Genomic DNA, 25,130 nt, shown 5'->3' on the forward strand with positions numbered 1-25,130 from the left:
TCACATGTCGAGTCCTCCACACAGTTGGCTTCATTTATCATTCAGGCTGCACGTCACGCTACAACCCACGTACACACTCAAATGCGCACTCGTCTGCTCCCTGTACAGGAAGGCATGGAGGCACAGGGAGACCAAGATCCCTTGTCAAAAGTCACAGAATAGAGATAATACATAATTTACGCTTCCTGCCTCTAAGACCTTCTGGCTTCACACTCCTCCCTAGATGGCATTATCAAGCCAACTGTGGGCTCAGGAGCCATAAAAGGCCCAGGATGAGTCTAACAGCTCATTAACTGCATGATGGGAATTTTATTTCAGCTGTTCAGTCTCAAGTCCACATCCGTAAGGAGGATAATCATAAGAACTTTCAAGGATTGTTGTGAGGATTAAATAGGAATATCCACTAAGCATTTGAGGCAGAGCCTGGCCCAGAATAAATCCCCAAGATCTGGAAGCCACGCTTGGTAGGATTGTACCTGCTGTGCATATGGGAAAAAGCTGAGAGTGAGGTTTTTTTTCATTTTTATTGTTTTACAAAAGATTTTTGCCTTCCCTTTGTCACCATACTTACTTTTTCTTTGTGCTCTGTAGTGCTTTGCTCAGCTTGGCTGCCAGTTTCTGAAGTCCTTTGGCGTAGTTGATCTCCAGGTTGGCCCTATGAGCAAAGGACTTGTTATGTAGGATATAATGGTCAGAATTAGCAAGAGCACACATAGACAAAGATACACATGGAGTGGGGGAGGGAGGTATAGATAGATAGTAGATAGATAGATGGTAGATCGATCGATAGATAGATAGATAGATAGATAGTAGAGAGATAGATGATAGGGAGATAGATGATAATATAGATAGACAGATGATAGATAGATAGATAGATAGATAGATAGATAGATAGATAGATAGATAGATAGATATACAAGTATACTCTCTCACACACATATACTCAGACACAGACACATAAATACACACACTCTGACACATTAAAGGTCAGGATGAAAATGCAGTGTCTTCATGAGGAAGAGATATCTATTGATGTAAGGATTCTCTTGTCCTTTGGCAAACCCTTAAGAGGATCCCCAAGGAGAAAGTACTCAACTAAACTCTCTTTCCACCGATGCTATGGGTTGGATTGCGCCTCCCTCAAGGAGTACTGAACCCCAGCATCTTAGTTACTTTTTTATTGTGCGATCTGACCAATGCAATGTCAACAGAGAAGGCTTCATTTTGGCCCACAGTTTGAGCATACAGTCCAAGGTGGTAGGGGCATACTGCAGCTGATCACACCGCGTCTGCAGTCACAAAGCAGATAGAGCCAACCCAGGTACTCAGCTCGTGTTCTCCTGTCTACTTGGTCCAGAACCCTAGCCTGTGAGATTGTGCAACATGCGTTGGTCTCCTCACCCCAGTTAAGCCCCTCTGACAACGCCGTCATAGACATGTCCAGAGGTACATCTTCTGTGTGATTTTAGGTCCTGCCAGGTTGGCAATATTGACCACCACACACAGGCTATGTGAATGTGTCTTCTTTGGAACTAGGTTCTGTGAAGGAGATCAAGTTTAGACGAGGCCCAAACAGAATTTGATGTGTCCTTATAAACAGGGTGGGGAGGGAGGGGGCACTGGACACAGAGATGGGTGTGTGCGTGGGAAAAGACCCTATGAACAGGAAAGCGGGAACCAGAGGAAGATCTACAAGCTAAGGCATTATCAGCAAATCTCCAGAAGCTGGGAGGGGACGTGAGACAGCATGAAGTGTCTTCGAGAGGAAGAGGTATCTAGCAGGAACCAAACCAATCAAACCAATGAAGCCTTAATCTCATCAGAGCTCCAGTCTCCAGAGCTATTACACAGGGAGTCTCGTCCTTCACGCCCCCCAGTCTCTGCCACTTCATTAGAATAAGCCTAGACGCCTGGTACAGCTACTAAGGTGCATAGTCATCACTAAACCCATCAGCTCGAAGTCCTAAGTAGAAGCTGGAAATAAAATGATACGTATGATTGAGATAGCTGCATGGTACCTTCAGAGGGCGCCTGCCGCCTTTACCTCCCAAGGAACTGATTAGAGGCAGGTGCCCGGCTCAAGCGGCATTATGGTAGAAACCTGAGGGGCTCCTCCGTTACTTTCTATGCAGGGCAAGATAGCAGGAAATCATTGGTTCTTGGAGAGATCAAATTATCTCTTCTTAAAATTATTTTACCACTTCCTCGTTATAGGTCCATCTGTAGCTACAATGAGGTTATGTTCCTTGTTCACCTCACCTCCCCCCACACCCTCTTTTCCTTCCCCCCCCTCATCTGCTCTTCCTTTCTAAAAGATGACTTCTATCCACTATAAGTTTTAAAAAAAATATATCTATTTGTTTGTACATGAGTGTGAGCACACCACAGTATACACTCAGAGCTCAGAGGACCACTCAAAGGAGTCAGTTCTCTTCCTCCACTGTGTAGAGCCTGGGAATCAGAGTCCTTTGATGGTGATGAGTGCCTGAGCCACCTGAGCCACCCCTACAGAGCATTACCTCTGTGATGAATGCATAGTTTTTGACTCACAGTACTAGACACAAAACAAATAGTAAATATTAGTTATTCGAGGATGATGGTGGTGGTGGTGATGATGATGATGATGATGATGATGGATTGTTAGGTATCCAGAGGGCGATAGCCCAGGGTGAAGAGTGTGGTCCTCTGTGCCATTGTCTCCCCATAAGGACTTCTAAGCCAAGACGGGGGATACTGACAGGGACAGCTTCTCCTTCACAATTCAATTTTACTTCTAGAATGTTCTCACAGGCTCTACGAAGGGGCTCAGAGGCCAAGTGAGAGAGGCAACTACCCCAAGGAAATACTCCTTTCCTTAGCATTAGTAACATCATTAGATTCATAGGGAAAGAAGGTGGGGTTTTGGTGTCAGGAGGAGGCTCTTTGCTTGATTGGCAGTTTCTAAGTCTGTCAGTCTCTGCTCCTGAACACCCATCTCTAAGCATTCTCTTTCTTCTTTCCCCACCCCCTCTCCACAATCTCGGTTGACCTTGAATTTGATGTGTAGCTCGGGGTGACCTTGAATTCCTAATTTTCTTGCCTCAACCGCCTGGGTGCTGGGATTATAGGCACGTACCACATTAGCTAACTCTCCCAGGCTTTCTATCAAGAAGGTAGAGACCCACCTGAGGAGGTTCATTAGTCAAGCCGGGATTTCTTGCATTAGTATCAGTGTCAGGGCAAATCTGTGAGTCTCCAAATTAAAAAGCCGTCTCCCACACATGACAATTATGTATCAAATGCCCTCCGTACACCGAAGGGTGTCTACTTTGTGACTCCGCAGACACTTGACGTGTGCTCTGTTTATTCACAAAACAGCAACATCCACCCTTTATCGGGGCCGTTATACTATGCAAGACACTATTGTAAGCATTGTAGCTCTTTCCTCCAAAAAATTATTGGCTTTATTTAGCATGGGGAGGGGACACCACAGCACAGATTTGGAGGCCAGTGGACAGCTTGATGGATTTGGTTCTGTGATTTCACTGTGTGGGTCTGAGAATCAAACTCAGGTTGTTAGACTTGGCAGCCTGCCCTTTACTCGCTGAGTCGTCTCTCTGGCTCATTTTTATTTGTGTTGAACCTACAATGACTTGTGTGATGTGGACACAATCTTTCTGACCATTTCCAGGAGGGAGCACCAGGCCTGGAGTTCGATTGCTTTCTCTGCCGAGGACACGTGAGAGGGACGTGATACAGCTAGCTTCCAAATCCGAGCTACTTGACCATGCCCCTCCCCTGACTTAGATGTGGAGAATGGCTGTGGCTATTGCCAGGGGAGTCAGACAAAAGCGCATTTTAAAACTTCTAGTGCCACTCCAGTGTTAATTACGCCGTTGTGACTCACTGAAGCTCCCACGGTGTGGCCACTAGAAAGGCCACTGCCAGCTATCCCAGGGCACATGTTAAGACTCTCTGCTCCCGGGTCCTTTTCCGAGGCACTCGTGTATTGTAAATTGGTTGGGGAGTGGGGAGTGGGGAGAATGATGGTCTGGCTAAGAGGCAATGGAGGAGGACTCCGGTCTCAAATACCATCAGGTTACTTGTTGAGACCAGGCTGAGTCGGACCCAGTGTCTCTGACCAGTCAAATCGTGTTCTTTATCTCTCTGCTTGCAACTTATTAATGAGTCCTGAGGACTTTAGAATCAGCCAAACAGAGCAGGCTGTATCCATCCACTTTTGCCTCCTGATTTCTAGAGCCTACCTGCGGCAACCCAGAAGGAACTGCAATGGCAAACAGGGAGGAGGGGAAGGAGGACGTGGGATGGGATATTGTCCTTCAGGCCCTCAGTGGCTTTTACCTTAACAGATGTCCATGGCTAAATTCCTAGCCAATGACCAAATTCTTATCCAATGGCTGGATTTGTCATTCTCATGGGAAGTCATGTTCTAAGAGACAAATATAATGATGTCTGTCATTTTTGTAAGTCTGAATGATTGTGTGTGTGTGAATGGAAGCACAGACTACACATGTGGTGTTCTGTGATGTATGTGTAGTGGCACGCATTGTGTGTGTGTATGTGTGTGTGTGTGTGTGTGGTGTGCTGTGTGTATATGCAGGCATCCTAAAAGGATACCCTTCAAGTTTTTCAGGCTACCTACCAAATAGACTGGACGTTGGCATTTTATTGATGCAGCACAGAGACTGGTTTCATATTCTCTCTCTCTTTCTCCTTCCCCCCTCTTTTATCCCCCAGGACAGGGCTTCTCTGAGCATCTTCTCTGTAGACCAGACCGGCCTCGAACTCAGAGATCTGCCTACCATTGCCTCCCAAGTGCTGGGTGGGCACAACCACAGCCTGGCACCATCACCCACTCTTTTGAAGGGAGCTGCTTCACGTTCCCCAGTCACAAAGCAATACATGTGCAAAAGGAATCCAGAAGGGCAGAGCTAATCTCAAATCAGGTCTTGGAATTTTCTTTCTCTTGGGTAAAACAGCCCAAGGAAGAAGACAGGAAGCACAGCGAACTCTATATTCTCACCCTCTCCCATCGTTTCCTTCCACTCTACAGACATGATTTCTAACATGAATGAAGAGGCTTGTCTAGGCCACGGCTTCTTCATGTGTGAAATTGATAGTGTGCACGTATATCCCGTCTGCTGGGGATATATTTTAGCTCAAAATATTCCAGTGAATGTTAACGATTCTGAGCCAGGGAAAGGACACTTTGACTTTCAACCCATTTACGTTTTAGTTTCCTCTCAGCCTGCAAGGCAAGTCGATATATTTTCATTACTAGTCATGAGAACCAACCAATAAGTCAAAAACCAGTGTTTGACCTAGATCTTAAAATAAACCACGCCTTTGGCACGGCGAAGGCTGTAAAATCCGTGCTCTCAGATCTGGTATTTTCAATGCAGCACAGGTTAAGCTGTGAGAATAGGTGGCTGTGTTCAGTTCAGAGGATCCCGCTGTAATAAAACTTATGCAAAATCATTGTTTAAAGCCCTGTAGTTTCCTCTGTGTCTATAAAGAGTTCGTTGGAGCTGAATGAAGGTCTTCTCATGCTGAGGGAAGCAGACGACTGTGCTCTCCTCTGTAGGAATTAAGGATTTTAGTAATCTTAATAGATTGTTCCCACATTGTCTTCTACCTCACAGTTTGAGCCAGAACCGACTTATAGTTGGGGCTGGGTAAATGGATGTTTTCCCTTCAAGTCTTATCATTTTTTCCCTTAAAAGGCAGCTACAGCTCTTCTTACAAATAAATTGTACGTAAAAGTTACCAGAAGCTGGTCGTCTGGTGCATGCCCATAATCCCAGCACTGTATGGGCTGGGAGAAGAGAACCAAGCGTTAAGTCCAACCTAGTCTACTGATGTGGGAGTGATTTCTTATTAATAAAGAAACTGCCTAGACCCATTTGATAGGCCAACCCTTAGGTAGGTGGAGTAAACAGAATGGAATGCTGGGAGAAAGAAGCTGAGTCAAGGAGTCGCCATGGTTCTCCCACTCCAGACAGACGCAGGTTAAGATCATTCCTGGTAAACCAGCTTGTGGGCTACACAGATTAATAGAAATGGGTTAGATCAATATGTAAAAGCTAGCCAATAAGAAACTGAAACTAATGGGTCAGGCAGTGTTTAAAAGAATACAGTTTCCGTGTAATTATTTCGGTTAAAGCTAGCCGTTCGGGGACTCAGCCTGCCGCTCCTACTACTATAGTCTACAAAGTGAGTTAGAGTTCAGCCTGGACTTTATAGAGAGCAAGATTCAAGTGCAAATAAACTCCACCCACTTCCTAAAGGTGACCAGAGATCTTGGGTGACTGTCCTGCAACTGTGTAGTTCCCCTATGTCACAAGAGCATCTGACTGGGAGTAGCGTGGATGGAGACAGAAATACAATCCACTTGCATCCCTCTTATTAAGATGCTCAAAGCTGCATCTTCTCAGAGGAACTGCTGTTCAAATCCACGCAGAAATCTCTCAGCTTATTGGCTGCGGCCAAGTCCTTATCTTTAATGCATCTGTTATACGGAGAACTTGGAACAGAGAGTCCAGGATGTGGGGGATAAATGTATTTACTGGGCCATAACTGATTAGAAAAAAAATGTAGAAACGTATCAGGCAAATTGTGGGTGGGAGATGGGGAGAATAGAGACCTTTTACAACATTAGAAAGCAATTGCCTGGCCCTGTCTCCTGGGTCATATGAGTTTGATTGTATTTGATTAGTTAGGAGACGGGCAGCCCGTTGTCTTGCTAGGCAGTAAATTTTATACCCTCATTTGCCCCACCCGAGACTGCCCACTTAGAGTGAGGCACCAAGGTTTAATAATTAGACTCTAGTTAAACATGACATCATAAGTTACTGGGTCAGGCTCCATGCACTAGGGGTTTGATTGACCTAGTCTTGTCCTAGGTTACTATCCTGAAGCCCTGTAATTTCCACTGCGCACAAGGGCAGTTGGCTGAGGAGGGGGTTCAAGTATGTTGAAAAAAAAGGGATAGGGATTGTTTTTATATTTTGGGTCTTTGTTATCTCCAAGGTATTTTCTATTGTGACCTTGAACATTTCTTTCTTCCTTTCTTCCTTCCTTCCTTCCTTCCTTCCTTCCTTCCTTCCTTCCTTCCTTCCTTCCTTCCTTCCTTCTTTCCTCCTTCCTTCCTTCCTTCCTTCCTTCCTTCCTTCCTTCCTTTCTTTCTTTCTTTCTTTCTTTCTTTCTTTCTTTCTTTCTTTCTTTCTTTTGACAGGGTTTCCCCATGTAGTTTTGGAGCCTGTCCTGGAACTCACTCTGTAGACCAGGCTGGTCTCAAACTCACAGAGACCTACCCACCGCTGCAGCTCTTATTACCTTTGTCTTATGAGGCTTTCCCACCTGTGTCTAATGCAAATGCAATGTATCATTGATTTGTATGACATACACCTGCACATTTAAGAGGAAACCGCCCTGGCCTTGTAGCTGAGGGAAGACACTTAAGGAAAGATAATTGTACCCCTCTGTTTGGTTATCAAACGGTTGAAACAATGCACCTCGAGAAACTGAAATTTCCCAAAGTCTTAGACTGGAAACGAAAAGGCTATGACCCTGGTACCCACCAGAAGGGGTGCTTGTCCCCTTGAAATAGAGTTTTAGTTCAGACAATTCAGTTTGTTAGACCACAGTGCAGAACTAGAGCTGAGGCAGTGATGGGCCAGTGGTGGTCATGACCACGCCTTGACAAGAATGCTTAGTTCTGTGTACCTCTAGCCAGAAGTAGAAACTTCCAGCTCCACCTCGCGTCAGTCACCCTGGAGATGACCTTCTGGGTCACTGGATGTCCTTATTTGTATTCGCTCTCCTCAAAGTAGCCAGGATGAATAAATATCCTTTTTTTTGCTTTGCACTGTTGCTTCTTTCTCCACCCCCACATGTGTGTGATGTGTGTGTGTTTACTCAAGTTGCCACCGTGTGTGTGTGTGTGTGTGTGTGTGTGTGTGTGTGTGTGTGTGCAGGTCAGAGGACAGCTTTCAGAAATCAATTCTCTCCTTCTGACTGTATGCTGGAGACAAGGTTCAGCTAGTTAGGTTCAGTGGTGAGCATTTTACCTGCTCAGCCACCTGACCAGCTCCGGTTTTGTTTTTGTTTGTTTGTTTTTGTTATTTTTGCTTTGTTTTGTTTTGCTCGAGCTACAACCTCACGCCTGGGTAGACCTTGACCTTTCAATCCTCCTGCCTCAGTCTCCCAAGTGCTAGGATTATAGGCAAGCACCTCTGCCTTAAACAAGAGCCAGCCTTTAGTGGTTTATAGGATTAGGGAAGTCACAGAACGAGGAAAGTGAAACTGAACTAGGCCAGGTGCACAGCAATCACTGGTCCTTGTGGACTAGTTTTGTGCAGTTGGTTCAAGAACAGGGGGAAGAGGTAGCGACTTCCGAATCACTTCACTTGGCCCCATCCAGGGCTATGATACAACATCTATCTTTGCTAACTGACTCATAAGAATGTGGAGTACAAGTACACCATGAGGAAACATCCATACATTAATAAAGTATTAATAAAATATAGAAATGGTTCTCTGGATATGTATCCCTCAGGCTGGCTGCATAACTGGACAGTTAAGCCGACCCAGGGATCTGGCATTTTAAGTAGGAGGGGTCACTTCAAATGAACAATTATCAGGAGCCAGTCAATATCAAGTACCCCAGCAGTGGCATCTTGGTTGAGGGAAATAATTTGGCTGTTCCAGGTTAGTTTTACAAAATGTCTGTCATGTGGCCTTTCAGCATTATTTGAGGTCTTATTAAAGTGTTTATAGCCATTCTTCGCATTTAATGCTATGCAGCTTTTGACTCAGACATGTGTTGCAGTTTTGGCCTACAGCATCCGATAGATATTCAGATCCTAAACCTGGTCCATCAGGAAGTAAAACCATGAAGAGAGATATCTCTACTGCCCAAGGGTTCCACATTTGCCCCTTGAGGATGTGGAGATGGCGGTTTTCACATACTGAGAGGGCAGGTGGTGGTCTTGGCAAGGAACCCCGAGGGAAACACAGGGAGGAAGCCAGGGCTGTGGCTGTAGCAGAAAGTGAAGAAGTGGGTGACCATCTAGAACGGAAGAGAGTGGTGAGACGGAGCCTTCTCGAGTCCTGTGAGTTCACCCTGGAGCCTCCTGTAGTTGTGGCACATTTCTGCCTCCTGTCTTCATGGCTGTCTATCTGGCACTAATTCTGAACTCTTGGACACAAATAATCAAGACCAGTTGATCACTATCTCAGTCATCTGCATGGCTAATCAGTATATAATTCTTTCTGTTTTTCGGGGAGCAGAGACTTATCTAAGCAAAGAGTTGGATTTATAGAATAGTTAGCTGATCTTATTTAAAAACAATTTCCTTTGAGACTAATAAAAATCATTTCTCACAGAAGAAACATTGTCTTAGATTACCCCACCTCCCATTCTCTCTTGGAAAATCAAAGCAGCTTGACTATTAGAATAGAAATATTTCTCACTTAAACTTTTATTTTCTTTTTTATTCCATTTGACAAACTCACGTTTTTCTTCATAAAAACGTCTTTAGAGATCTCCTGGTCATTCATTGTTCTGATAAAACTAATGTGCTCTTTTGATATTGATTTGCTAATGAGGGATGCTCTTAACTCATGATCTCTTTTCTATATGATGCATATATAAAGTGTGCGTGAGTGCACAGTGCTCCGGGGATTGAACCATGGTCTCACACCTGCTGCGCAAGCACTTGATCCCAGAGCTCCATTGCCAGCGCTACAATATTTTAAAGTTGAAACTGTTTCCCTTTAAAACGCAACAACCTTTACTGGAAAAGTAGCTTTAGAATATTTATTACAGAGATAGCTACTGTAGAGTCAAAGCCTAAATGCCCCTTATAAGCCAACATTTTCCTCTGGTTCTTTCATTTTAAGCTGTGTGCTCCCTGTCCTTTATCGCCTGAGTCAATTTAGCGCCATGGACAGCTTTGTTTACAGTCACACTTGGTGTTAAGAGGAGATACTAATATTAAAAATGGTGACTTCATATCCACCCACCCATCCATCCATCCATCTATCCACCTACCCATCCACCCACACACCCATCCATCCCTCCACCATCCATCCACCCATCCACCCACACACCCTTCCATCCACCCATCCATCCATCCATCCATCCATCCATCCATCCACTCATCCATCCATCCATCCATCCATCCATCCATCCATCCATCCATCCACTCATCCATCCACCCATCCATCCACTCATCCATCCATCCATCCATCCACTCATCCATCCATCCATCCACTCATCCATCCATCCATCCACTCATCCATCCACCCATCCATCCATCCATCCATCCATCCATCCATCCATCCATCCTCTAGGAGCTCTACGAAGCTCTTATCATACAATGGGTGAGACCCAGCCCCTGTCTTTGTAGCATAAGAGAAAACATAAACGAATAATCGAGGCCAGTGTGAAAAGTACAATAATGGGCATACACATCAGATGTCAGAGTGGGCCCCCGGGAGCATGCTAAACTTAGTCTGAGGATTAGAGGCTTGCCTGGGTCTTCCTAGGCAGCGGCCCTCTGTGTGGTTTCCAGATCTTTACGGTGCCAGGTGATAAATGGGCAACGGAGCAGACTCATGATTCAACCCAATTTTTCCAACACCAAATCTAACACTGTGCTCTGGAAAGTGGCGCAGCTTCTAATGGCCCCTCCAGACATGTCGCTAGCTGCAGCCGCAGAGGAAGGATTGCTTGTCACAAATGCGCATTTTGTACCTTTGCTGAAGGACGGATGTGATCTGCTTGCAGAAATTCTCTCCATTTTGAGCCAACTCCTTCAGGCTCTTGTAGACTTTATTGTACTGGAAAAAAAAATGAGAGGAGAATTATGAGCACCTCCATAGATAGCATACCCATAATTCAGAACGCTGCTGTCATGATGACTGCCACTGTAAAGTACTGTGTGGCTGGGGGGCGGGGGAGGGCACACAGTTTGTGATGACTTCTTAACTAAACATTAAGTCTCCTCTGGCTGGCTATGAAAAAAGTCCAGGCAAATTTTTCCCAAACTGAAGCTGGCCTGTTTGTTTCTGTCTATCTCAGTTACTGTTCTATTGCTGTGAAGAAATACTGTGCCCAAAACTACTTAAAGAAGAAATCACTTAATTGGGAACTTGCTTACAGTTTCAGAGGGTGAATCCCTGACCATCATGGTGGGAAGCATGGCAGGAGGCAGGCAGGCATGGCCCTGGAACAGAAGCCTGCTTTGGGATTTTGAAACCTCAAAAACCAAACATTGAAATACAGGAGCCTATGGGGCTATTCTCATTCAGACCACACACTGTCCTATCAGATACAAGCAACCCAACAGAATCTAGTTTTGGAATTTGGTTTTCTGGTGTGGGACGGCTAAAAGCATACTCTACAGTACACCACATCACCACCGTGTTGTTCCCCCGACCTGAGCACACGACAAGCAAACAGTACAAGTTGTCTAAAAGAATCTGAAATTGAAACTGAAAACGCTTAAAGAGCCAAAACTTTTTGAGTTCTGATTTAATGCTATAAACAGAAAATTTCACGTTTGATTTAAATGATGAGTCTCAGTCAAAACACAGGCATGATAAAAATCTTGTGTGAGATCATCTCCAGGCTTTGCGTATAGAGTTATGGGGAATATAAATGAATTTCGTGTTTAATTTTGGGTCCCATTTCTAAGATGTCTTATTATATATTCACAAAACTACAAAATCAGAAGAAGAAGAAGAAGAAGAAGAAGAAGAAGAAGAAGAAGAAGAAGAAGAAGAAGAAGAAGAAGAAGAAGAAGAAGAAGAAGAAGAAGAAGTTCTAACTCAAATGCACTCTTGGCTTTCTGTACATTATGGAGCATTGTATGCTTCACAAAGATCATGGTCATGTAGGAAGTAATGACACATACCTACACACTCATCTAAATTACAAAGACATCAAACTTCTAATCTGCTCTTTCTGAGCAACTGTTTTCTCATTTTCATAATTTCTTTGGTTATTCTTGGACATTTATTCTTCCATATGAATATTTATCTAATTATGAGGTTTTGGAGGTTTTTTTTTACACCCCTGTCAGAATCCTAATCAAAACTGTATTATATGTGTGTTTATATGAATTAGAAGAAATTAACTTTTTAAAATAGTATCTAGATTTCCCATTCAAGAACACAGTGAAAGTCTTTTTATCTGTTTAAATCTTAGTTCATGCCGATAAAACTTAATAAACCTGCAGCTCTTTTATTTGATTTATTTAGACATAGCTCCTGGGATTACGCTGTATATTCTTATCATTTCTCCTGTCTGCTTATAGCAAAGCAGAAACAAAGGCCCCACAAGGAACCCAGGGACCTCGGGCAAGCTAGATTTGGCTGCTTCCTTGCAGAGTGGGGTTTACTGCTCTTAGGCAAAGATAATCTAGGGTGGAACCAACAATACTGACTCCCCCCAAGAAGTCAATGAAATGTATCTTAATGATAGTCTGCTATTCTCATAGCCAGGTGTGCTGCCCAATAGTCATCAGCTGCCCCCAGCAGCTGGAGAGAGCAGATGCAGAGACCCACAGCCAAACACTCGGTGGAGCCTGGGATACTCAGAAGACACCGAAGAGGGAGAGGAAGGATTATAGGAGCAAGAGTTGGGAAAGTAAACCAAGAGAACATGGCCCATGAAATCATCTAAGCAGGGCTCACAGGGGCTCGCAGAGACTGAAGCAGCCATCTCGGGGTCTAATGGGTCTGTGCTAGGTCCTCTGCATACACGCTGTGTTTGTTTAGTTTGGGGTTTTTGCGGGACTCCTAACATTGGGAGTGGGGGTGTCTCTGGCAGCCTTGCCTGCTCATGGAACCCTTTGGCCTCGTCCAGCCTTGAACTGAGGGTTTGTGCCTAGTGTTACTGCATCTTGTTATGCCATGTTCAGTTAATAAAATTAGGAGACCTGCTCTTTTCTGAAGGGAGATGGGGAGGCAGCAGATCTGGGGGGGGGAGGTGAGGGGGTCACTGGGAGGAGAGGAGGGAGGGGAGGTTGCAGTGGGAATGTATTGTATAAGGGAATAAAGACAAAGAAAGGAATGGACACATCAGATTCCATCACCTGAGGACAGCCTTCCCAGGCAGCCTTGCGGTGAGAATAGGAGACTGTGGAAGCACGGGAAGAATGGCTTCCCCATGGTTACTCTGAATAAGAAAATCACAGAACAAGTTTCTATACCTTGGACTCTTGGGGGTCACTGCAGTTTTTGATGTCTTAGGCCTTCAAAACCCTGTATGACATCTTTTACATTGTCTTCTTGGGAAAAGCTTTGGGAGGCCAGGACATTCTTAGGGGTTAATACCTCATTGTCCTCAGGTCCAGCAATGGAGCTGTGTGGCAAAGCAGATTATCTGTCATCTTTGTCCCTTACAAGTTTCATCTCAACTTAGTTTTTTCCCCCTTAGATTTATTTAGTGTGTTGTTTTAAATGTACGAATGTTTGGCCTTCAAACACGCACTATGTGCACACCTGGACTATGGAGGTCAGAATAGGGCATCGGAGCCTGGGGAACAGGAGTTCCAGAAGTTGTGTGTAGTGATATTTTATTTGTATCTTAATAAACATGCTTGCCTGAAGATCATAACACAAAGCTAAGCCACTAGAGGCCAGGCAGCGGTGGCACACACCTCTAATCCCAGGACTCGGGAGACAGAAGCAGAAGGATCTCTGTGAGTTCACGGCTACCCTAGGCTACATAAAGTCGATCCAGAAACAGATCCAGGTGGTGGTGGCTCACACCTTTAATCCCGGTGTTTGGAGTCACACGCCTTTAATCCCAGCACTAGGGAGGTGGATACAGAAGCAGTGTGGCTGGGAGGAGGGAGGAATATCAAGGGGAGGGGACAAGCACTGGAGTGTGGAGCCTGAGGTTTGCCTGAGACACAGTACAGTCTAGGCAGTCTGAGGGTTTCCCCTTCAGTCTGAGCACTGGTGGAGGTAACAGGTCTCTCTAGTGGCTTATTGTTCTGCTCCGATTCTCAGCTTTAATCCCTATATCAGTCTCCGGGTTTTTATTGTTCATGCTACAGTTGTGAGCCGCCATGAAGGTGATGGGGATTGAACCCAGGTCCTCTGGAAGAGCAGCTGGTGCCTTTACCTCTGAGCCATCTCTCTAGTCCCCAACTGAACTCGTAAGGAAGGAGGTTTCTCAAGTAAAGCACAGCTACGGCTTTTGTTGGCCCTTGAGTTATCGGCTGCAGGACTTCGGAGATGGTTAATTTACCATGTTTTTTCATAGAAAGTATTTGTATTGGAACAAGTGGTAAATGGACAACGTTCTTCCAGACAGAGAACTGGCCAGTGGTTCTGCTGCCTCAGCCACTCTGGTCAGATCATGGGTTGGAGGGATCCACGCCTCAAGCAAACCATTTCCTGAGTTCCATTGTGTCCAGGCAATATATCATATTGTCCTTAATTTAATGATCAGATAAAGAAGGATATTCTGTTTATAACAACATGGTGTAGAATCTTTATCTTTGACCTTATGTCCAATGTGCCGGAAACTCCGCAACATCCCTGATCCAGACTAAGATAAAGGAGACGTCTATAAATAAAAGAGATGCTAAGACTATTTCTATCTACTCAGCTTAATTTTTTATTTAGAGCCAATGGTCTTGGACCTTTCATTGTGTACCATTTATTCAAACTTGAACACAAACACAAGCAAAATTTAAAGCAGACTTCCCTAAAAGTTAAAGAAGATCCTATGATTATCTACTCGTGTGTGTGTGTGTGTGTGTGTGATCAGAAAACCTCACTGTTTCTGCTCAGAGGCAGTGAAATCTCATCACCTTGACTTTGGCTCCTCTGCGTCTGTCCTACTTCCCCTTCCCGCCCACTCCCACTCATCAGAGGGGACTTTGAAGAGGTCCCATGGGACACGCTATGAGAAGCACAGAAGCCCCACATCTTACTTAGAGTTAAGACTCAAAGAGCTAAAGATGACCTCATTAGACTATGGGCAGACTTGGGATTAGAAATGTCAGGTAATTAAATCAGCTAGACGATCCATTGGAACCAAATGTCTGCAAAGAGCTAATCAATATACTCAGACTAAACTTACACAGAGAGCTGACATGCCGGTTCGAGAGGCATCGATGGTTTTTTAATATTATCAAAAGATGCAAAAAAGGATTCGTTCTGGTGAAAGACATGTAGAAAGTATTTGAACTGTCTTTTCCTACCCATTGAGCTTTCATGGATCCCAGCCCCACAACATCTGCATCCCAGGGAAGAACTCAATGCTGAGTTTATATCGCAACATGAATTTATTTGTACAGGCTCTCTCTCCCCTGGACCATTAATTCACAAGATAACATATTATGTTTTTTAAATTCCCTTTATAAGTAATTGGTCTGTTTGTGGCCAGGATATTTAAGGACATTTCTGAGACTTAAAAAAAAAATCTTTTCACTTTTGCACACAAAGGCATGTCCTATCCAGCACTAGGACAATGTCTCTGATGGACACTTGAAAGCAGATTCTGTTGTTTAAATGCTGCTATTACAAAGCAAACAAGCAAATAGCCCACCAAACAGCAAAGCAAAGCATAGTCGTCTAGGCCAGCAGCGTGTGGCATGACTAGGCCGTTGAACTGTAAACATTATAAAACGCTGCTGTTGAACTTGGCCCAGTTGCTCGTTCTGACTTTACACAGTTCGAATGCTTCAAAAGACTAAATTTAATTGTTCTAGGAAAAACTGTTATTACCCTGGATGCTCATACGGGCTTTTTTAAAGGCACATGATGGTGTGATGGTTAGGAGTTAAAGAAGCCGTGAGGCCTGACTTGAATTTAGCTGCATAAGTTTCTTGGTGCTCTTTCTATGCCAGGCTGGTGCAACTGATTTCATGTGGGTCCTCACTCACTGGTGGTGATTGTTTCAAAACACTGCCCCTCAAATTAAGGCGTTACCTGTATTTATTAAAGATCTGTTTGGTATTTGAAGTGTTGTGGTAGGATTTCTTAAATCATAAGAAACAGTACTAAGGAAACAGTACAGTCTACCATCTCCTCGTCTTTTACAGCGCTAAGACAAAGGCCTAGGAGATGTAGGATGCATGAAGGCACTATGGACTATACATTATCCACGCCGGACTCCACCGGCCCTTTCCTGTCTCTCAGAGGGGGAGAGGTTCCCAGGAGCCATGGACCTCAGTGCCCTTGGAGTCCGTGCCAGCCACAGCTGGTGAGACAGGCTGAGCCAGCAAGCTAAGACACTCAGGATGCCATGTGAACCAGGTTACCAGGATGAGGAGCAGCCTGGTCTTATTTTGGCAGCTGACTGCACAGGCAAATGGGCTGATGTAGGAGCCAGAGGTGTGCTCTAACAGGCTCCTACCTGGCTTCTTTATGAGTACCTAAAATGCAAACATTTGGTGACGGCTCGAAACCTTTGCTCTATTTGGTCCCTACAGTTTTCTTAAGAGGAAGGGAGAAAGTGGTCATTTTTTTCTTTCCTTTATTTTTTTGTTTTATTTTTTACATGATTGAATCATTTCCTCTGGGAAGAACTTGATGCTATCAACTTCCTTGCTCATGGGGTTGAGGAAGATTTCTCGTGGCATAGTCTTAGGTCTCAGTGAGACACTCGCAGGCATCAGGCTTGGAGCCAAGTCTTTTCCTTTCCAAAATCAGAACTTAAAAAAAAACTTAAGAAATAAGCTCTAACACCCTCAGGATTATTTAAAAGCTGCTCTCTAGCTTCCTTTAGTGACAATCACTTGACAGCAGACTTGACCTGACTGCTGGAGGTTGAGGGGCCCCACGTAGCGGTTCTTTCTCTCACAGAAGCATGGCCCGAATGAGAGTTTCAAGGGTTTTTTTTGTGTGTACCAAACCTGCTTTCAAAGTTCAGTAAAAATATCTCACTTAGAATATTATTTTCAAATGCAAAAGGAAAACACCACAGGATTCCAAAGAAACGGAACTACATTGATATATATGTATATTTATAAAAATATTTTTAAGCTTATGATATTAGGTGGATGTTTATATGCACATACTAAATAGCAAGTGTTAAGAATTACCAAAGTATGTAAATAAGGCTGAGAATAAGCAATACTCTGACATCTATAATAACACTGTTATATAAAAAAATCTGTGCTTTTAATTGTTTATACAGGCCTAGATACTGTTAGTAGTATTGGATACTCAAAGTTGAAGAAAATTCTACATTTTAGTTAGAATCGTATAAATATACATCTTTGCCCCATTTATTTGTTTATTTGATTTTGCTCTTGACCCACTGAGATTGATACTCAAATCCATTGGTGTGGACCAAGTTAAGAATTACAACTTAAAACCAGGAGGTAGTGGTGCACACTTTTAATCCCAGCACTCGGGGGGTCAGAGGCAGGCAGATGCCTGTGAGTTCAAGACCAGCCTGGTCTACAGAGCAAGTTCTAGGACAGGTTCCGAAGCTACAGAGAAACCCTGTCTCGAAAAACCAAAGGGGGATAAAGAGGCTTAATTGTGCTTTGTGCAAAGCTAGGGCCTTTTGGGATGGATATTTTGGTAGGTAGTGTGAGCTTTGGAGTTTCTATAAAAGGTGTTCTTTCCTAAAACATTCCTCTGAAATCCATGTCCTCATTTTAGCATGTTCCCCACTGTAGAGCATTGTTCCCCCAAGTACAAGCCGAGCTTGTACCAGGAAGTCAACTTGAACATTTGATAAAGATGGAACAATTGCAAATAAATAAATAAATACTCTGTGACTTTAGAGAGTTTAGAAGTTCAGGCTGAAGGGATATCCGCCTCCTCTTGATTCCCGGATACCTTTGGTGGCAATGGGCCCATAGACATCGCCTTCAGTCATGGGCAAGCACAAACATCCTCTGGGATGCTCAGAATAGGGTAAGGCATCACCTAGCACCCCAGGAAGTAGAGCTTTGAACTGCCACAGAAGTGAGGGATAGGCTACCTTGGGGGCTACTTAAAAGAAAACATTTGCCCCTAGTGCTGACTTGAAGATAAGTTTTGCTACCTATAAAAAAAAAGGTGGTAGACATTCAATCTTTCTTTCTTTCTTTCTTTCTTTCTTTCTTTCTTTCTTTCTTTCTTTCTTTCTTTCTTCCTTCCTTCCTTCCTTCCTTCCTTCCTTCCTTCCTTCCTTTCTTTCTTTCCTCTTTTAAAAACTAAGTGCTCTTTCCTTCCTCTCTCTCCCTTTAAACTATTATATTATCTTTGCATTGACTTTCTTTCTAAATAATGGGTACCAGATTTTTGCATCAATGTATCCCATCCCTGTCCCACCTTACCACCCTGTACCAGGGAAAAACATCACTAGACATCCATAGTGAGACAGGAGAAGTTTTAAAAATGTCATAGGGAGCAAATTCAGAGAAAGAATGGATTTCTCTTGAAGATTATCTTTAACCACCAATACAGAGGAGACTGAGGATGGGGTGCAGTGGGGGGCGGGTCACTCAGTATCATCACGCAAGCACAACATTGGAAGGTTTCGTCATTAAGCATATCTTCTCGTGCTCACTGGGGCTGGTGCTACAATCTACTAGACAGTTAGGCGGTTGCCTCACCAGTCACGTGATTCTTGAACTCAATTAGCATAGTAGCAGCTACAGTTCTCTCTTTCCCAAGCCTGTGCTCTCCTCACCCTTTGGTTGACACCCTTTGGTTAAACAAAAGGAAAGCAGGAGGCAGCAACCCTCTGCTGGTCTTAAGTCTTCTTTACAGACTCCCTCGCTTTACTGGCTTGTTTTTAGTAAAATATTTGAATGATTTTATTGACTTACAATGGCTACAACTCCTGGCTTCTGAATTCACCAAATTCAGCTTCCCAACAATGCTTACTGGGGTAAGACATTTGAAATTTCTCGATTACTTTGGTTTTGAGATAAATATATCTTCCCTTTATTCCTATTGCATTCTGTCTCCTAGGTCAAATCTTTGCCACTACTGCTGATGACCTTGTTGTGTCTTTGGACTTTTGATCAATTTTATATTTGGGAGGAAGCTCTCAGGACTGGAGCAAGCACACTGGTGAACTGTCCACCAGGCTGACAGAAAGGGTGTCTGTTCTGTGTCCTGTAGAGCTTAAGATAGCAACTCTTTAATTGTTGGATTAAAAAGTGGGTTGGGATGAGGGACGGGGAGGCAATTCCTCCTTCCTTGATTTGATCTCTGAGCTAAAATGCACTATAGATAGTCTGTGTGCTCTCATATCTAGCCGACACACGATGTTGGCACTGTTGGTGTGTGCCTTAATGCTACTTCTCAAACAGCCCCGTCTGAATCAGACTCAGATGCGATCCACTCATCCAAACCTTTCCCCATCAATTTGAGAATGAGAGACAGCTAGGACTGCCACTTTTTTTTGAATCTATTTTAAACTTGACTGAAGAAAAACTACAGACTTTTTTGTACCTTAGCCAACATCTAAACATGCCTAGTTTCTGATTGTCTCAAATTTCTCTGCCATTAAACATACACACACACACACACACACACACACACACACACACACACACACACCCCACACTTGTCTACTCACCGAGCAATCCGTCAGTGGGTCCCTCATGTCGAAATGCTCTTTGCTTTGTCTTTTAGCTACGCTACAGCATTCTGGACGCTGCAATCAATCAGATTGGGTGTGTTCTGGACTTCCGGGATTCAAAGGGCTTAGAGTACGTCAGGCCTTGTCAAACACACCAAGGAGGAAGTTCCAGCCCTGGACTTTCATCCAGTTTGTTTCCTGAAAAAGCAAAGCACAGCTTGGGGTCAAAAGAGCCCCTGGGAGATGGTGAGAACCAGTTCAGCAAACACTCACGGGGCAGGACACTGAGGCCCTGAGGTGTAGCCTTGAGAAGAAGCCCAGAAGCTATGTGGTATTCCCCCGTGATCTGGACGTCCAAAATGCTGGTGGGAGCTCACATTTTTCCAGCTTGCTGGTCCAGTCATGGCTTAGAGTTTCTGTGTTTTATGTTGCTCTGACCTTTGGGAACTATACATGCTAGATAGGAGAAAAGTGATTGCCATAGCTGCTTTTCATTCTCCAGATGATGGGAAAAGGATGGGATCCAGATGGAGCTGTATAATGGTTTTCTCAACTTGACAAGATCTAGAATCATCTAAGAGACTAACCTCTGAACCTACCTGTGAAGAAGCTGAGGTGAAAAGACCCACCCTAAATGTGGGCAGCATCCTCCCATGAGTTGGGTCCTACCCTTGAATAAAAACGAATGAGTGGAACACTAGCATGTTAGCTCTCTGCGACCTGACTGCAGATGCAATAGGACCAACCCCCGCCCCCCCTTTCCCTGCTGTGATGGACTGGATGGTACTTCAAACTACAGGGCCTAGATAAACCCTTCCTCCCTGCCTTTGTCACGAATCTTGCTGCAGCATTGAGAACAGTAACTAATACCAGAGGTTAATTCCCAGGAATGACAAATCTGCCCAGAGCCCTGACTTTAATATGTAAATTAATGACCCAGACCCCCCCCCCCGACACACATATGATGTACCAAACCTCTATTTCTCCTGCCCCAAGCCACTCAGAGCTAGTACAAGCCTTATAGAACTGTTAACACTGAAGTGTCCAAAAGAGATTCTTAGGAAGCAAGACATTCAGGAGCCACCTCTCCAGGCCTAATTGAACCCAGATCCCCATTCTCAGCCCAGCAGAATCAAGAGGCTAGGTGTTGGTCCGGACTCCAACTCCCAGCCTGCCAAGCGCTGATCCCTCCCACAGGGTATTTAGGCAGTGCCCAGAGAAGGAATGCTGGGTTTGCCTGTGTGCCTTCCCTCTGCCTTCTCCCTGCCATAGTCCCTGCCACCCTGGCCACCTGGGAGTCCACCATCTATTAAACTCAGGCATTTAATTTGGCTTAATCTGGTCTAATTGGATTCCTTTGCGCCAGCGGAGAGGCTCTATTAGAAAATATTCCTAACATTCGGTTATCAATTTAAGCCTATGATTGGCCTTATCTTTCATTGCTCAAAAGGATGAACAGAGCTAGAAATCTCTTATCAGTGACTTATTTTATCACGGCTTTTCTACACCTTTTCTAATTGGCAGGCCCTAAGGCTTGTGATGGTCATTTGCAAGGCGTGAGCAGCTTCGCTCTGACTTGTGGGCAGGCAAGTATGGAGCGACATTTGACAGTAGTAGTAGCTCTGTCCACAAAGTCCCCTCAAACACTCCTGGCAGCTTGTCTATGTCTGCCCAGCTGCCACCCCTCCATCCATCTGCCTCTTGGGTCCAGGCTCTCTAGAAGGTACCTGTTAACGGTGTAGGAGGAGACAGTAAAAGAGAGTTTACAGGAGCCAAGAAATGAAGTCTGAGTCAGGAGACACCCTTCACATACCGTCGAAATTCTCTCCATCGGTTCAGGCATCATTACTGGGGGTTACGGCCCTGGGAGGCCATCATCATTGGAGGTCACAGCCCTGGGCGGCCATCATCATTGGAGGTCACAGCCCTGGGCGGCCATCAACCCTGGAGGTTACATCAACACTGGAGGTTACAGCCCGGGTAGCCATCAGGAGTCTGGACTTGTACGGAATATCTCAGCATGTGAAGCTGGTCAGCGTTAAGAAGCTCACATTCCCATTCATGTTTTCTTTAGTTTCAGAGTTTTCATAAACTTGATGGGCCAGAGTTTCAGGTTCTGGGGCAGCTTGTTATCACCTCTGTATTCCTATTTCATTTTCCTGACTTTTTTTCACTTTTAATTGAAAATAGATTTTTTATACAGTATATTCTGATTACAATCTCCCCTTCCTCAAGTCCTCTCAGATTCTCTCCACCTCCCCTTTCACCCATATCCACACTCTTTCTTTCTCTCTCTCAGCAGAAAACAAACAGGTATCTAAAAACATAATCACAAAATAAAATAAAATAAACTGGAATAGAATAAAGCATACCAATGTAAGACAAAGAACCAAAGAAAAGCAGTTCTTTTGATAGTTAAGACTTGATTTTATTTATGTTTTTTTTTCTTTATACTCTACATGTCCTTTGGGCATATATTATGGCTTCAGTTCTGTGTTTTTATGGAATTCCTGAGTGTGTGAAGGAGTGGGTTTATGTTTCTTGGCTTTTCCTTCTGTTCCTTTGTTTTGTTCTATTTCATGTGTTAGCTTTTGCTTTATCTTATTATATTTTATTACTACACCTTAGAAGTCTGTTTCTCTTTCTTGCTTCTTTTCTTTTTGCTTTTTTTTTCTTTAAAATTTTTGAGGCAAGTTTTCTCTGTATAGCGCTGACTGTCCTGGAACTTTCTCTATGGACCAGCTAGTTTTAAACCCGGAGATCTGCAGGCCTCTGCCTCTAAGGTGCTGGGATTAACGGCCTGTGTCACCACTGGGCTCCTGTGTATTTTCTAATGAGAGACAGAATGAGAATGGTTTCAGGTAGGAGGGGAGGTGGTGGAGGTGGTGAGGAGTTGGGAGGAGTAGAATGAGGGAAAACCATAATCAGGACACATTATGTAAGAAAAAAATCTATTGATTCATTGACAAATCCTCACATAAGCTGTCAGTTCCCAGGCTCTCCCTGGGCTCACTCACAAGGAGCAGGGCCTTGATGCATCTCTGGTGTAGCAGCTTTCCTGGGGTGCTGGGCTGGCTGTTGCTAGAGGCTGTATCTTATTAACCAGCAGCCCAAGCCTACAGTTCCAGGGTACATCACAGGAGCATAGAGTGTTAGTGGGAGTTCAAGGGCTTCTGAGGCGCAGACTCGCAACTGGCTGCCCAGTCACGTTAGCCATGCCTACCTGAGCAAAGCCACCATGGAGCCCACCCAGATTCAAGGGCGGTGAACTGAAAGTCCCTTGGCAAAAGGACATAGACACAGAGGGCGTTGGGAACTGGAACCACCTTGTCATTCAGTCTATCGCAATGACTGGTCAATATTTGCTCCTCAGTGTCTTGAGAGATAAAGGAAGAAAACACAAGAGGGAATGGCTGTTCTCTATCTTCCGTCCCTTCCTGCACTCAGTGGGGTAGGCTTTTGCCAAGAGCACAGACCTTGCATAGGTAGACAAACACAAGAACTGCAGGGGGCTGCCTGCAGCTTTGGGAGAGGACATTCCTCTCTGACCTCACAGGCTACTGTGGAGAGTCTCGTGGGGGTGGGGGGAGGAGTGTGGGGTGGGAGCGGTGGAGGGCAGTGGTACAGCAGGTTCTCTGGGGTTTCCTATCAGCTAAGCCAGAGACTGGCTGGTCAACCTTGACAAGGAGGCCAGGTCAACCTAAGTAAGTGTGTTCTGGGATTTAGGAGGAAGCCACAGACTCTGCCTCCTAGGGATGACTAGGAGACATTGGGAGTTGGAGCACGAACCCCTGAGTCAGCAAGATGGGCAGAGAGCCATATGGCTTTGGAGTAAATGTGAACATGACTCATTCGTAGCCCCAGCTGATGAGAGCTGTACAGATAGCGAGGCATCTCCACGGAGAAGGCTGATCACAGTCTTTCTGGAGAATCTAATGTCTCGGCATCATTTTGACCTCTCTGCTCACGTTGGATGCTTTTGGCCTGGATTCATTTCCTGGCTTCTTCCCAGTTCAGGTCTTCAGTTTGACTCAAGCTTGGTGCTCCTTCCTTCTTTCTCAGCTGTGCTCAGCAACCTTGTCTACAGAAACCAAACCAAAGGACACATAATGGAAGCTACTGTACAGGACTCTGCTACACCGTGTGTCTCATTCAAGGGGAGTTGGCTACATTTTGTACATTTATTAAGTACTCAGCTGGGGGAAAAAAACAGGAGCCCAAATATAGTGAAGGGTAAAGGCAATTCCCCCTGGGATCTCTGTGAGTTCAAGACCAGCCTGGGCTACAAGAGCTAGTTCCAGGACAGACTTCAAAGCTACAGAAAAACCCTGTCTTGAAAAACAAAAACAAAACAAAACAAAACAAAAAAAAACAAAACAAAAAAAAGCCCTTCCTAGCAAAAGCATGTAATACATTATGAGTGACCCAAACATTATCAATATATCAATAGAGCCCTAGTTGAACACCTTATGGTAAGAGGAATTCATGTTTAGAGGGGTTACCCTGAGTCCCAGGACGCCCATAAAAAGCTGGATTGTCTGTGTGTGCCTGTAACCCCAGTGCAGTGGGATCTGAGGTAGGACAACTCGGGTGGGTGGGGGTTGGGGTCTTATCTGTGGTAGCACAGGGCCAGGCTCAGCGAGAGACTGTGCTAGAGCAGATCACCTGACTTTTCCTCTGGCCTCCTCCAGCACTCACGGGCTCATGCCTCCCGACCTGGACACACCCCCCCCACATGCGCCACACTATGTCCACACATATACACACAGACACGCAAAGAAAAGAATGCCAATTTTAAGATAATTATAACAATTATTGGGAGCAGATATGTATTATTTTGATCCTTAGAGTACATAGGGGAACTGAGGCCTGAAACAGGTAAGTGACTCCCTCAAGGTCACACAGGAAGGGAGGCTGCTTTCTCTGACTCTGGTGCTTCCATGTTTTGGTCACCACGTCACACTGCCACTTACTCTCACAATAGATAACTAAGCGTCCAAAAGATGAGGACATCGTATGACCTTGGAACACAAAAACAAATGGTACAATTCGTGATTTTTATTCATCTGTGTATCACCAGTGTGGGCACTGAGACCTGAACCTGGGTCCGCTGCAAGAGCAGCAAACACTCTTAGCTATGGAGCCAGCTCCTCAGCCCCTTATTTCAGCTTTTCATAAGGGAAGAAACTGTGACCTCGTGGGCCATCGCTTCATGCTTCTAGGATTTTGCAGCTGCTCTTCCTTCTGCCTGGAGACTTCTCTTTATTTACATTGGCCTGGTTGACTTTTACTTATAGAGTCCAGTGTGTGTGTGACTTTTCTCAGACAGCACTTTGAGGTACTGGTATCCAATGCACGTGCCTCCTTTGATTTATTTATCCCATTGCATTGGATTATCGGTTTAATAGTCTCCCTGCCATGCTGCAAATGAGATCTTTATATTCAAGTACCTGGAGCAAGTAAATGCTTAGAAATAATTGCTCATATTTGATTGAATTCAGTGCTGGGAAAGTGACCCCCCATAGCTGGTTCCTCTTCACTGACAAGGCAGGGGATGTCACTTGTGAGTAGG

At 44.6% G+C, this 25,130-nt stretch overlaps 1 protein-coding gene across 2 annotated transcripts in view; it reads right to left on the minus strand.

The window, feature by feature from the left end:
* Nucleotides 1-19,671, minus strand: part of Nostrin (nitric oxide synthase trafficking) — a 50,283-nt gene extending 30,612 nt beyond the window's left edge. For both annotated transcript variants that reach the window (XM_075984975.1, XM_075984974.1), the window contains exons 1-3: nucleotides 19,556-19,671; nucleotides 10,760-10,845; nucleotides 572-655 (exon numbers count right to left, since the gene is read on the minus strand). In XM_075984975.1, coding sequence (XP_075841090.1) covers nucleotides 572-655; nucleotides 10,760-10,845; nucleotides 19,556-19,582 — 197 coding nt within the window. In that variant the 5' untranslated portion in view covers nucleotides 19,583-19,671. The remainder of the gene's footprint in view (nucleotides 1-571; nucleotides 656-10,759; nucleotides 10,846-19,555) is intronic.
* Between the last annotated feature and the right edge of the window lie 5,459 nt (nucleotides 19,672-25,130).

Source organism: Microtus pennsylvanicus, chromosome 9 (genome assembly GCF_037038515.1).
Source record: "Microtus pennsylvanicus isolate mMicPen1 chromosome 9, mMicPen1.hap1, whole genome shotgun sequence".
NCBI lineage: Eukaryota > Metazoa > Chordata > Mammalia > Rodentia > Cricetidae > Microtus > Microtus pennsylvanicus.